Below are 15,421 nucleotides of genomic sequence, written 5' to 3' on the forward strand. Positions count from 1 at the left end.
GTTCTCTCATTTGTTTGTCTCACAAATTAGAAACAGCCTTCAGGGGGTGGGTGTGTATTTGTTATAGATTAGTATCTACAAAAGACTTTATGACCAGACATACAGCTCTGAGACCACTTCCGTTTCTAAATCAGTTTCTCTGATTTTGCTATATATTTAAATTCCAACTAGAAATATTGTCATTTCTATAGAGCATGTATTTGCAGAAAATTAGAAATGGCTGAAATAACAAAAAATATGCAGAGCTTTCAGACCTCAAAAAATGCAAAATGCAAAAGTTTTAAGAGTTCAGAAATCAACATAACTCTAGTTTTTAATTACAGTTTTCATGCATCATGGCATGTTCTCCTCCACCAGTCTTACACACTGCTTTTGGATAACTTTATTCCACTCCTGGTGCAAAAAATCAAGCAGTTCAGCTTGGTTTGATGGCTTATGATTGTCCATCTTCCTCTTGATTATATTCCGGAGGTTTTTACTTTGGTCAAATCAAATAAACTTTTTTTAAGTTGTCTCTTATTTTTTCCAGAGCTGTATATAAGCTATAACGCAAGAGGCTAAACCACTAAACAACAATTTGCAAATAAGTTTGCAAATAAGTGCTGAAATGCCCTGTAGAATTCGGCAAAAAGAATTCAGTGAACTTCCTAAAAAATGTTGTACTTTCAACATATTGAAAAACAAATAGTATGCAGATGAAACGTGTACTTAAGTCACATCTGATTGGTGGAGCAGAGGAGCATATCATGGAAAAATGTGCCCCTATGGAAGGTATATTTACAATATATCCATTTGACAGACCTTTACGTTGGCTAATTGTGACAGACATAGTTATTATTCCAACAAAGAAACCATTCTAACATGGAATAAACCATTTTGAGAAGAGAGATGTCCTCAATTTGTTTTATGCCAGAGTGAACAACCACACACACACACACACACACTTGCATACATATTCACATAAAAGAAAAAAAAACTTTTGTAGATGCAAATAGAAAGGCACAGTAAGTAGCTGTAGTAACTGCAGACAGAACACATTTCAGAAAGTTACACTCATTCTCACTTAAACCTCCTTACATTACGTAGCGACCAAAAATAAACACTCTAATTTCACGCTAAGCTGCCACAAAAAAATCAGCTGAAACAGACTGCAAATGACAGCCAAGCACATTAAATCAGCACTCAAACCCCAGCGTGCATTCAGAAATTTTATTTAGACTTTAGACTTCTTTTTTAAAAAAAGAGAAAATCGTACAAAAAATAAGGGAACTGAAAGTACATATTGCAGGCATCGAGGAGTGCTGGGCGTCTCCACAAACAACGATAAAGATGACAAGGATGTAAAGTCCGCCTCAATCTCAAACGCCCACAGTCGCTTCGACCGCAGCCGCTGAAAGGAAAAATGCCCAGAGTTGCATATTCTTTTCTTAATTAATGATTTGCAGACATAATATTTATGAGACCGAGTCCAGGCAAAACGGCACGCCTTAAAAAAAAGGCAGTCACTTTTATAGAGATGATTTGTGATTGGCGGGGAGGTGGGGCGCCCCCTATAAGCGCTCGATGTCCCTGTATTTCTTGCGTAAGATGGAGACCTGATCCTTGAACAGGACGGGGTCCAGACGGAGCTGAGAGTGAAGCAGGGGCATGAACCCAAACCAGCCGGTGAAGGAGTTCATGCAGGACTGTCTCTGCGCAAAGTGGTCTGGGTCTGCCCACCGGGATGATTTGGAACCCTGAAAGAACGTTAAAAAGGGTTAAAAAACATGTGATACCTGAGAATCTAAAATGTACAGACAGAAACTTTATCAGGTGCTTTGCTAGTGTGTAGCAGTGAGAAGAGAGAGCAATGTGATGAGAACATTCAAAATATCCTTTTTATAATACTATATCAAAATAAGAAAGTGACTAATACTGAGGCTTATGTACACTGCAGAAAAAACATAGTTGCCCAAGTGTGAGCAGTTTTCTGTATGGAAGCTCAAACTGCATTAAAAGCCGAAAACCAATTTCTTATGTGCACTGGAATCCAAACTGTGTCCATTATGCAGCAATGCAGCCTGGATTCTAAATCATAAAATCAGGATTGTATTGTATGTGTAGTATATCATAAAAAATCTGTGTGTGTTGTAGCCTATGAATCTGCCTCAGTCCCATTTACACACCCTGGGTTGCCAGGTATAGACAAGAGGACGCAAACATTGTGATGCCATCATGGAAACAGATGAGCTTGCATTTTTCTGCTAAATTGATAATCACTGAGCTTCAGTAAGGTTGCTGACCATAGTTGAGTAATTTACTGCCATCACTAGTGTAATAGAGACGGGCATTATGGACATTGCAAACGAATATATTTACTGATGACTCGTCTTCGTTTGCAACTGTGTGTCAATCTGGCAACCCGCATGAGCTTTGTGTCTACTGAGAAGCGGGTGGGGCAGAAAACTCTATACAGTGTTTGGAAATCAGACTCCTGTATTCATTTTACACACTAGCTTGCATGAATTACTGATTGTTCCTTTCATTTTAATTGATAGGTTTTTCACAGTGGGAAAACAAATGAAATAGTAAAGAGTGAAGAGATGGAGAGAGGGATGGAGAGAGGGATGGAGAGAGGGATAAGTGGAGGAGTGGAGAAAGAATCGGCCAAAGGCCTACTGATGCATGTTGAGCTGCTTCACTATAAAGACATTTATCAAAAGGGTGATAGTGCTGAGTAAGACAGCAGCCATACAGAGCTACACACATACATACATACAGTACACACACACACACACACACACACCACTGCCCCGGGGCAATCTATCCATCAGCCCTGGCATTGCCGTTTCTGACTGCAGTGTTGAAATCACCTGGGATACACACACTCATCTATCTAAACACACACACACACACACACACATAAGCAGAAAAGCACAGACCTGTTGCATCATTGTCTCCTTATACTGTTTCTTCTGCGTGACTTTGATTGGTGGGAGCTTGGTTACTGCAGAGATGAGGAAGTTCATTAGAATGTCCTCACAGTTGGCCAGCTGGTCCACCATGGAGAGGAGCCGAGATGGCAGGTAGTGAGTGTACAAGTAATTATAGTACCTGAGAGAAAGAGAGAGAGAGAGAGAGAGAGAGAGAGAGAGAGAGAATTTATGTGAGCCTTAAGGAGATAAATATGTTGTTCTGTCATTCTCCTTCTCTGTATTTCTATTATCAGTTCAGTTCAGGTCAGTAGTGTGTTACTGGTGTAAATATAATAACTATCAATTTAATATATAACATATCCAGACTTGTCATTGTGCTAGTCCTGTGCCTGAGTGTCTGAACAGCACAACCATTTGTTATCTTCAAACATTAGAGTTAGTGCTGGGCGATTATGCCCTAAAAAAATATAATAGATTTTTTTCCCCCTACTAAAAATCAAACGGTTCAAAACTAGGTTTACCTGTAAAAAAAACCCAAAAACAATAATTACCGGAGAGCAATGACGCTGCAGTTTTTCGAAACAGTAACATTTATTTCTAGCTAAATATATGCTTTATTCCACTGAGTGTTTGTGTTGAAAGTGATGGAACTTTTTTCGATATGAGCTCAACCTTAGACTGAGCGAAATGGTTAAAAAATATGCACACATTAGTATGTGGGAGGCCCCGGAACCAAGGTAAGATGGATAAACACTAGAAGAGAAAAAGAGAAAATGTCTGTATGTCAAATTTAGAAAATTGCTTTAAAACGTAAGTATTTGCGTAGGGCGCTTGCACACGCTATGCTCTGGACAATAAGTTGACTCGATGCAGACATATAATTTGGCTTTAACACCAAGTCTTATTTGTTTGAAATACTGTAATATTATTATACTTCTTTCACTTTTTGTATCTCTCAGCTTGTCCAGAAATGCATGTGTAAATGATATCCTTTAGTGGATGTTCAAAGAGTGAATTTCATTTCCCAGAAGCCAGAGGGAGCCAAGGCGCAAGAAATACCTATCCTCACATAATGGTACTTTAATAGAGCACTAATATCAAATATTTCTGTGTTTGTGTTTTTCTCCACAGGTGTTTGCCTATGTTCTATAAGTTTTTTTTTTATGAATGTCTAAGCACTTTTGTAGGTTACTCAAGTTAAGGGTATCTTCTAATAGCCATACTGTAAATGTAAATGTACATTGGATAACGTTTAGACACCCCTTCCTCCTCTCTTTTTCTTTCTGATAGTCAGCAGGTTCATCCTCTGCTGCACTCTGTGTATGTATGTGTGTGTGTGTACCTCAGTCAGTAATGATCAGAAATAAACCACACTGTGAAGCTCACCTGCTCTTCACACCTCTGAACTCTCCCTACACACCCCGGTTGTCAGAAGAAGCAGAACTGCACTGTACAGCCTGTGTGTTCATATGTGTGTCTCTTTTCTTACACTCGGCTATTTATTAATTATAAATCTCCAAAAAGTGTGCACATTTATGCATTTGCCTGTGATCTGAAAGCAATAATCTTTGTTAAGAGCCCAGTCAGTTTAAAATTAGCAGTAACTGATTTAGAGCTTAACGATTTTATGATTTTTGCTTTGAGGGCCTTTTACAAGTGTATTTTTCTTGCATTAATTAAATTTTTTGGCAAGTTTTTTATGTTTACTTAGTTTGTTTTTATGCAGAATTAGTTGTATAAAAGGGTCTATTGTCCGGTCTCTCTTTTCTACTTAAAATAAAACTGTGCTTTTTGACAGTGCCTTTAACCCTTTATTGCCATATGTGTCATATTTGTTTTTTACCATAAATTAAACAATTAAACAAATAATAATCTTAAATAGTTCATAAATAATGAATTACTAATAACTATAATATGCACATTTTGAATAAATAATATTATTTAAATATTTAGGACAAAATAAAATAAAAAGTCAATTTTTATTCCTTGTAGTATTGTATGCCCTGGATTATCTGCACTGAACGCACACGAACAAAACACATAGACTGCAAAAAATGCAATTCAGTGCTTAAGGGGTTAAAAATTGGTTTAAAAAATGCAATAATGTATCAAATATGATATAACAACAGTCAAAAAAACATTAAAATAAATAAATAATTGCAATTTTCTTACAATTTAACTCAACTTTAATAAAAATCATGATTTCCATGATATATGTCCTTAATTAAGTTTGGATCTAAAGGAAATCTAGAAGTGGGTTCCCACATTTTCACCTCTGACCTGGATCACTGCCATACCTGTGGTAGAAGGCGGCCCCTGTCAGCACCATAGAGTACTCATTGGTCCATTTCGAGGTGTAGCCCCACCTCCCTTTTCCTCCATCCCAGTAGTGACTGCGTGCTGGATAGCCCACGATCCGCTCTGGAAAACTGTGCCACACAATGAAGGCAAAATCCACCTGCAGAGAAAACATCAGATCCAAAACTCTTAGTAACACAGTTTTAGCTTTCAGGTCATACTACTGTGTCAGTGTCACTACTGTGCTGAGAATGGACCACCACCCAAGTAATATCTGGTCAGCAGCAGCACTGTGGGCAGAAACTGACCAATAATGAATGGGGTAGAGTAGAGGCTGATGACCGATGCAGATACCCAACCTGACATGATATTGTGCATAGTGCTGGTTTATGTATATCAGATACAGCTGTGTTGCTCGAGATTTTATTCATGTTGGTATTACTGTTAGTTTAAAGACGGGATTAGTTCTCAGGGAGACGTCTGTGAAAAATATTTCACACTTCTACTCAAAAAAACAGGAGGACCTGCGAGTTTTTAGTCTTTTTCAGTCACATGACATCGCGTTCATTAGCTCCTTCATTTCCACTCACTGTTGTACGCCTAAAGTGTAATTATGGTGCGTGGCAGTGAAAAAAAGCCATTTTATTAAATGCAAGGTGACAAAACTGTGGATGTGGATCCGGACAGAACTAAAGTTACCGGAGGACCACGGAGTTCAGAGAAAGACAGTAGATAATTCAGCCTGTAATTTTCTCAGAAGACGTCTGAGAAAAACACATACATGGTTAATCTGGACAGGAATAAAATCCCAGAGGACCACCAACCCCCCCCCCCCCCCCCCATAAAAGAAAAAATGACCCCCAGGACCCCCTGAGAACCTAATCCTGTCCGGATAGGGCTTAAGAGGTTGAGAGTAGGAAAGAACTACTCAACTAAATAAGGAAAAAAAAGGGCAGTTTAGGCAAAAAATGTCCTAAAGTGTGGTCACAAAGAACATCAAAAATGTTATGATAAAACTCGCACTCATAAGGACTGCCCCAGGAAAGGAAGACCAAGAGTTTCCTCTGTTAGACAGGATAAGTTCATCAGTTACCAGCCTCAGAAACCGCAAATTAACAGCACCCTAGATAAGAGCTACCTAAATGCTTTACAGAGTATTTTGTTTGGATTGTGCAACACGTTTTACAATACAATACAAGTTACAATATGATTTCTTATGTATTTCTTTATATTCTGGTTGACTTCAGTATTCATTTGCGATGTGGGAAAAAAAATAAAACATTAATTATGAAGATGTGTTTGTACGTATAAGTTTGTGCATGTGGTTTAACTTGGCCCCAACAATAAAGCACACCTTAATTTTACATGGGTCCCATCTAGGCCACATGACCCATGTACAACCCCCCTCTTGCTACCATCATACAGCTCTGAAAAAATTAAGAGACCACTTAAAATGATGTGTTTGTTTGATTTTACGAAATTGAAAACCTCTGGAATAAAATCAAAAGGAAGATGGATGATCCATCAAGCCATCAAACCAAGCTGAACTGCTTGAGTTTTTGCACCAGGAGCAAAGGCATTAAGTTATCCAAAAGCAGTGTGTAAGACCGGTGAAGGAGAACATGCTAAGATGCATAAAACTGTGATTAAAACCTTTTTTTATCTCTTAAAACTTTATGAATATGAACTTGTTTTCTTTGCATTATTTGAGGTCTGAAAGCTTTGCATCTTTTTTTTTTTGTTATTTCAGCCATTTCTCATTTCCTGCAAATAAATGCTCTAAATGACAATATTTTTAATTTGGAATTCAGGACAAATGTTGTCTGTAGTTTATAGAATAAAACAACAATGTTCATTTTACTCAAAAATATATCTATAAACAGCAAAATCAGAGAAACTGATTCAGAAACTGGAGTGGTCTCTAAATTTTTTTGCAGAGCTGTATGTGTGGGGCCAGCATGAAACATCAACATTATCTCAGTAGACACATTTTAGCAGCAGGAGACTTATGATTAAGTCTCATTTGTCTTTTCATCTCATCTTATTATTGTCTAGCAGAAACTACTGAGATATTAAGGAGATCTCTCTTTTCCATTGAGTTAATGTAATGTAAAGTTACTTCAAAGCATCCCAACACTGAATACCGTTTTTTCCAAACAATTTCTGGGAGCTCTACATTAGAGAAAATGAAGAAAAGCATCTCTAAATTCATCACAGGGCTGAATAAAGGTTCTGTTTTATGGAACACTGTGGCAGAAACCCTCTAGTGCTCTGTTGGTGCGAGGTCTATGCATGAATTGAAAAATGATGCATTGAATCAGACAGAAAAAAAGCTGGAAATGTCGCTCTTTATATTACATTAAACCTTTGGCAGTGGCGGACGCCACCTTGCTCTGAGATTTACGACAGCATGCAAATAAGGTGGGCCCTCAGGAATCCCACGCTCATCAAATCCCGAGTGGAGCGCGGGGTCGCTCAGATCACCCGGCCATTTGTTTCATTCATAACGTGTCTGGTTTAATTACGGCTGTGAACGAGGGAGGTAAGACGAATGGCAGGCTGAGGGAAGGACGATAGAGGCATGGACGGCCTCTCAGAGAAGCACATCGATCAAAGGTGGGCTCCTGTGAGATAACCTGTCTCTGGCCCTGAGATGAGTGGCGCTGTGTCAGGTATGTGATCAGTAGAGCGAGAAGACGCGTGTATAGTTACAAAGCAGGGTTGAGTGAGCTTATTCCACGAGCAGAGGGAGACATGATCCAGAAAATGCTTTCTCATATAGTCACCACTCACCCACAGAACAGAACACCACCTATAACAACTACTAACTGCAGTGGTGGGAGTAACGGTGTTGAAATAAACAGCGTTACTAACGCTGTTACTTTTTAGGTAATGAGTAATGTAACTAATTACTCTGACTGTAACTATAACGGCGAACCCCATTTCTGACACCCCGTTACTGCACGTTTCTTTAGCCGCTCTATGAACCTTTTTTTTTTACTTCGCGCATACAGACAAACCCACAAGTGTGTGTGTGTGCGTGTTGTGTGTGAATCACAAGGGAGGGGAGGACGAGATAACCGCCTAAGCAATGATTGCTGTCTTTGCTGTCATCCACTTTATTCATTTGGCTTATGAAACATGCTCTGAGAAGGGGGGGGGGGGGTGGGGGGTGGGTTACGGGGCCGAGTAACACAAAAGTAACGCAATAATTACTTTTACTGGTAACTAGTTACTTTTATAGTGGAGTAACTCAGTTAGTAACTGTTTTGGAGAAGTAACTAGTAACTATAACTAATTACTTTTTCAAAGTAACGTGTCCAACACCAATTACTGTATGTAATAACGCATAATCTGTGCATTTAATCAGCTGAGTTTTTCAGACACAGCTGTATTGCTTAAAATTTTATTCATGTCGATATATCTGCAAGTTTGAGAGTCTGAGAGTAGGCAAGAACTACTCAACTAAGCAAAGACAAAAAAACTCAATCTGCAAAAATTTCAAGAGTTTTGAAAGTAAAAAGTTATGATGAAACTGGCACTCATCAGGACAGCCCCAGAAAAGGAAAACCAATACCAGAACAGATCACCACCTACAACAACTAAGTATCGGGTATAATAAGTGCATTTAATCAGCTCTAAGAGACCACAAAGAGAGGAACACATATTTTCACAAGGTAGAACAGAAACCTTTTATATTCCTATTATATTATTTTTAGTTCAAGATATTAGGCCTTTTTAGTTTAATTTTAGTTAAATAACTAATTTAACACAATGAATTATTGTTTCACCAAAATAAGCCAAAATGTTGAATTAAAAAAAAGGTTTCAATTGTTACCAAATTATTCAAAGAATGTTTTGTTCAAAGAAGATACTCAAATAAGATATTTCTCAAATAAACTTTCAGTAGCCCTTTATTATGAGTGGTCCTCTAATAAGTCACTAATCTGAGCTAATACATCCAAATTAGAAGGAAATAAGTCACTATTCTGAGAAAACATCCAAGCTTCAGGAAAATAAGTCACTATTCTGAGATAACACATCAAAATTATAAGGAAATATATCAGTATTCTTAGATAGTACATCAAAATGATAAGAAAATGAGTCACTGTTATGAGATAATACATCAAAATGAGATGGAAATATGTCGGTATTCTGAGATAATACATCAACATTATAAGGAAATATGTCGGTATTCTAAGATAACTGTCAAAAAATGTCACTATTTTAGGAAAAACATAAAACCTTTAAGTAAATATCTCACTATTCTGAGATAATACATCAAGATTACAAGGAAATAAGTGACTCTTCTAAGATATTACAATAAAATCAAGATATTAATTATACGATTTGTCACGTTTGATATTTTAGTCATAGTAAATCTGACACAATTGTGGAAAAACAATCTATTCTTATGAGATTCTAAGACAAAGTCAAAAGTAAGGCATTTTAAAAGTACTGTGAGGTACTGTTGTTAGGAAGATAAAGGTAGATAAAGCTCATAAAGATCTGTGGTTTCAGATGAAGAATGTATTGTGTGTATAGTGAAGGTATGAAACATAAACAAACGTGTCTAATGAATGTGATGAACTGATTCCCTCAGCACTGTGCGCTGGGAGCAGGGGAGGAGCGCTGGGTTCTTCGCTGGGTTTAGGCATGCACTTTTGGTGTAATGATCCCTTCTCCTCATGAAAATTTAAACCCAACATTACATTTCCCATTTTAATAAGCTAATTAATGACTCGAAACAATGTAATTATCAATTCTGAGCAGTTCACGGTTCCGTGCTGCACCCGGAATCTCGACAGAAAAAAAGAAAAGCCTTATTAAAAAGCCAGCAGTCATTTTTCAACACTTTTCAATTATTACGCTCCGGCTGTATAAAGGGCAATCACTGCGACAGATTTTTAAACAGACGGCAGCTTTGTTCCAGATGTAAAGGGATTTTCCCAAAGCCGTCTACGCCGACAGGACCGGGGCGGGATAAAACTTTGGAGGCGCGGGCTCCATAATCTCGGCCATCTGTAAAAGTCAAGTGGATCTTCCAGGCTTGCTGAGGCGCGGAGCGACTGGACACGGTTAATAAAAGATCAGCGGGATAAATTATGAATGGCAGGCTTCAAACACACACTGGGCCTCGAGGTGCTTAATGAATTTGAGCCGAAGGAGCTCGGAGCGTTCAGGAGGCGATTCGAGCAAGATCGGCCGATTGGCTGACGGCTTTATGGGCCTCCCTGCCATGCCGTCTATATTAGCTCCTCCATCTCATTAGGAGTCTGCTGGTTTGGGGCTGTTCAGATGCATGTATTTTTGATCAGGGGTGTCTCGAGGAGCCCACTAGTTGGTCCAGATTCAAGCAGAATGAGAAGAACATTTGCTGAAATGATTTCATCATCACTGTGATGTCTAAATGACCTCCACTTTGATAGAAACCGGATGCACATCAAAAGCAAAAACATCAACAGCTCAGGGTTTGGAAATGTATCAGAAAATACCACCACCATCAAAACAAATCTAAAACACATCTTATAAGCATACAGACTCATTAGCCAAACAAATGAGGGCTACTACTAATATTACTAATTCAGTAGCCAATGAGTAGAAATAAAAGCTAGCTGTTTATAATAAAGTGGCCAGTAAGTGAAAGTACAAGGCAAGGGTCTAATAATGTGTCCACTTAGTAGAAGGATGAGGTAGGTGTTTCCAATAAAGTGTCCACTTAGTGGAAGAACAAGGTAGGTGTTCCTAATAAAATGTCCATTTAGTGGAGGGATGAGGTAGGTGTTTCTAATAAAGTGGCCAGTGAGCAAAAATAGAAGGTAGGTGTTTCCAACAAAGTGTCCACTTAGTAAAAGGACGAGGCAGGTGTTTCTAATAAAATGTCCACTTAGTGGAGGGATGAGGCAGAGGGGTATAATAAAGTGTCCACTTAGTGGAAGGACCACGTAGGTGTTTCTAATAAAATGTCCACTTAGTAGAAGGATGAGGTAGGGGTTTCTAATAAAGTGTCCACTTAGAACAAGGACCAGGAAGGTGTTTCTAATAAAGTGTCCACTTAGAACAAGGACCAGGAAGGTGTTTCTAATAAAGTGTCCACTTAGTCGAAGGACAAGGAAGGTGTTTCTAATAAAGTGTCCACTTAGAAGAAGGACCAGGAAGGTGTTTCTAATTAAGTGGCCAATAAACAGAAATAGAAGGTAGGTGTTTCAAATAAAGTGTCCACTTAGTGGAAGAACAAAGTAGGTGTTTCTAATAAAGTGTCCACTTAGTGGAAGAACAAAGTAGGTGTTTCTAATAAAGTGTCCACTTAGTAGAAGGACGAAGTAGGTGTTTCTAATAACGTGTCCACTTAGTAGAAGGACGAAGTAGGTGTTTCTAATAAAGTGTCCACTTAGTAGAAGAATGAGGTAGGAGTTTCTAATAAAGTGTCCACTTATAAAGAGTACAATCATCAAGTTCCTAAAAAAATGGGTGAGTAAATGTTGGCTGATTTCATTAAGCTGTAGTATTTATTAATCACTGTTCAAATGTTCTTCCATTACACAATGTTACAGTATCTATTGCACAGTTTGTGGTGTATAATTTATATAAACATACTGTATTTCAGAAAGTGGTAATGCATTTATTTGCACTGTAAGCATTCCATATCAGCCATAGACCTTTATGTGGTTAACAGTCAATTGCTTAATAAGTCTCCAGTGCTTTTCTTCCCACCCAAACGTGTGATGTGTAATGAATAAACGATATGTTTCTCAAGACTGCAGCCAAGAAAACGGGCCACAAACACGGGTCCTTTGTTTTAGATAGACAACAGTGTGGGCCAAGTAATCTGCAAGCAGAAAATTACTTCATTTATTTATCATTGCGACTGCCAGCAGATCTTTCTCGGAATCATTTTCTCTTATCTTATTTTCTTAAAGTCCTTCTCTAGCCCTGCACTCCACTCTCAGACACTGTTTTAGACTTTACAGCTCATATACTGCTGCTTATAGGCAACTTATGGCCAGTTGGTTCAACCTCTGATGTATCAGTATAGGAGGACCATGTTTCTCAGTTGATTTCTTAATATATTTTAATATAAAGATAGAAAATGGGATAGCTAGAAACATACCATTTCTGTTTCTGTCTTTTGTCAGCCAGTTTTTTAACAAAACCTGCAATATAACTCAATATAGCATTGTGCCAAGATACTAAGGCAGTAAAGGAATTACGTCAATGCTCAAAAATAGCACAAAGAAGAGCCTCAGCAGGGGGAGCCTGATTTTATGACTTAACTGCTGATCCAACATTCATGTTACCTGTGGGAGTGTGTCGCTGAACACCTGATTATATACTTGATAAATATTAGGTTTAAAATGGATAAAAGGAACATTTTAGTATAAAAAGGGTTGTTTCCACCAAAAGAACTCTGGTTGTTGAACCAGTTCCCTTCGTTTGCTTTTTAGCAAACTAGCAGTTTTAGTGGAACTGCCACTGCCACCTCAACAGAGGGCATTTTACAGTAGTGGTGCTCCTGTACAAAGAGACATGTCCAGATGTCTTTACGTTTCGGGCTGAAGAACCGAGTATTCTTCGGTTCCCACTGCAAACTAACGTTCTTGGTTACGGCAAACCTGGTTTCATGTTGGTGAATTTGCCTGGAGTCTGAATAGTGATATCAATTCCTGCTCATGATTCAAGGCTACCACTTTTGTTTCCATTATACAGTATGAGGTACAGAGTTTGAGGGTGCCTAGTAGATCTAGATCCTTTTCCGGGACATAATTTGGTTCTTTATTGGAAATATTCCAGAGCAATTCATAATTTACTTTATTACAAATTCAGATTAATCAAATACAACCCGTCAGTCTTTAGATTTTTATTTTCAAAAATTTCTCTTTTGTAGAGTTACATTTTTAATAAGCTATAGGGGGAAAAAATGCAGAATGATTTTAACCATTTTACTTTTTTTTATTTTATTATTTTTTATTTATTTCTTGTATGTAAACACATTCACTGTTATTAGGTTTTGTGTAATACTGATGGAATTTGATATTCTTTTGTTGAAGATATGTTTGTTATAATATTGAGATTTTTAAAAAATATTATTAAGGTAGAAGCTTTACCTGAGCCCACATCAGTTTTTTTGTCAGTACTGCACTGTATATTATGCTACTTGCTTTTTTTGTGAGTTTTCTCTTCTGCTATTTCCTCAGGACTGCATAGCTTTCTAAAACATTTTTGTCACAATTTTGTATTTGCTGTTATGTCCAAATAAAGAACTCTGGGATATGAAAAGACCTTTTTCAAAACAACATTTCCTCAAGCAGTTGTTCACACACTGAATGACTGAGTGAATGACCGAGTCTTTCAGGGATGTTCCTTTTATACCCCATCATGACACTCACCAATTCATTTCCAATTAATCTGTTCACCTGTGGAATGTCCCAAACAGGTTTTTTTTTTGAGCATTCCTCAACTTCCCCAGTCCTCTGTTGCCCCTGTCCCAACATTTTTGGAACGTTTTGCAGACATCAAATTCAAAATGAGTAAATATTTGCAAAAATCAGTAAGGTTTATCTGTTTGAACATTACATATCTTGTCTTTGTTAATGTGTAGTTTACTCAATTGAATGGGGTCAGTAAATCATCGTATTCTGATTTGATTTATGTTTTACCAAACGTGCCAACTTGATCAGAATTGGGGTACTTTTTGTACTTTTCCCGTTGTTACGATAGCAAAGACACATGAGACGAACTAAGGTGCACAATCACGGTTGATGGCTCGTCTATAATAAAGCCCTAAGCTATCATGGCCAGTGTTCAATAAACAGAACTGTGTGTGCTTTGGAAAGTGTAAGTGAGGGTTGATTAAACCCAGACAGTGTATCCTCTGCTGAGCCTTATGTTTGTTAACTGTCTGTTTCTTATTGCAATCTGTCTAATTACATATTCCTTTTATAGTTCACTGAAAAAAGCAAATAATGTAATATAAAAGTGCAGATTGTGAACTTTTAATCTTTTCTACGGATGTGTCTGTAAGAAGTAGGGGAGATATTTTATTATAGTTTGATTTGAAAATGTTCTGTGTTCAGTTTTGTTTTGCAGAAAGAACAGAATTTTACGCATTTGCCATTTTTCTGTCCTGCTTTGACACTGAAAACTAAAAGTAACAAAAAAATATTGTAGTAAAATAGAAAGTCCAATAAACAGCTATAGATTAAAGAAAGCAAGAGAGAACAGAGAGCAGAGAAAAAGAAAGAGTGGTAATTTATGTGAGCTATTGGAGGTTCTAGCCCAATTAAAGAACACAGAATGCCAGCAATGTGTCAGACACTGTGTGAAGGTTGCATTACCATATTTTTCGCACTATAAGGCGCAAGATCGCCTGTGTGCCTTATGTATGAATTTTATTGGTCAGGTAAATGCTAGCCAATATCTCCCTGGTTTACCAAAACCCTTAGGGTTCCTCAGTGTAGCTCTATCGGGAGGCGCCATTTGTGGTTAGCCGCTAAAGCTAATGCTCCAGCTGTAGTGGAAACCTGGAAATCTAAGCTCACTGTAAACAAACGGAAGTGCTTTACTCACCCAAATAAACAGGAGAAACAATGTCAGGAGAGAAGTCTGTGTAGATTAATATCCAGCGCTAGTTTGACTTGTCTGGCTCGTCTGAAAATGTTTTTGTTTAAGAGTTACAGTTTTGTTTACTTAGCTTAGCTTAGCATTACAGGTCCTACAAACCAGCTGCGAAACCTGCTGAATTAGAAGGAAAACATACAGGCAATACACCTGTTCCTAACAAGTGCCACTTAAAATGTGACTTATAATCCAGTAAAACAGCCTTCTGTATGAAAATAGATCAGAAAATAGATGTTTATTGATAGTGTGCCTTACAATCCAGTGCGCCTTATAGTGCGAAAAATACGGTAGGTTAAAACAGCATCTGTTTTTTTTTTGTTTTTTTTTTTCAGAAATGTATATTCTGTGTGAAAGTACCTATATAGTGCACTGTGTAAGAAACAGATGAGTGTGAAGGTTCAATTAGCAGGGTAAGAGCACAGTTTTGCTCAAAATATTGCAATGCACACAACATTATGGGTGACATACCAAAGTTCAAAAGGACAAATTGTTGGTGCACGTCTTGCTGGAGCATCTGTGACCAAGACAGCAAGTCTTTGTGATGCATTAAGAGTCACGGTATCCAGGGTAATGTCAGCATACCACCAAGA

The 15,421-nt window shown here is 37.8% G+C and overlaps 1 protein-coding gene across 1 annotated transcript in view; it reads right to left on the reverse strand.

Moving 5' to 3' along the window:
• Positions 1 to 1,195: 1,195 nt before the first annotated feature.
• LOC103026919 (exostosin-1) overlaps positions 1,196 to 15,421 on the reverse strand; it is a 439,195-nt gene continuing 424,969 nt past the window's right edge. Inside the window, exons 10-12 of the mRNA XM_007229972.3 lie at positions 5,213 to 5,373; positions 2,922 to 3,093; positions 1,196 to 1,736 (exon numbers count right to left, since the gene is read on the reverse strand). Of these exons, the coding sequence (XP_007230034.2) occupies positions 1,551 to 1,736; positions 2,922 to 3,093; positions 5,213 to 5,373 (519 nt within the window). The 3' untranslated portion in view covers positions 1,196 to 1,550. The remainder of the gene's footprint in view (positions 1,737 to 2,921; positions 3,094 to 5,212; positions 5,374 to 15,421) is intronic.

The sequence above is a fragment of the Astyanax mexicanus genome, chromosome 1 (assembly GCF_023375975.1).
Source record: "Astyanax mexicanus isolate ESR-SI-001 chromosome 1, AstMex3_surface, whole genome shotgun sequence".
Lineage (NCBI taxonomy): Eukaryota > Metazoa > Chordata > Actinopteri > Characiformes > Acestrorhamphidae > Astyanax > Astyanax mexicanus.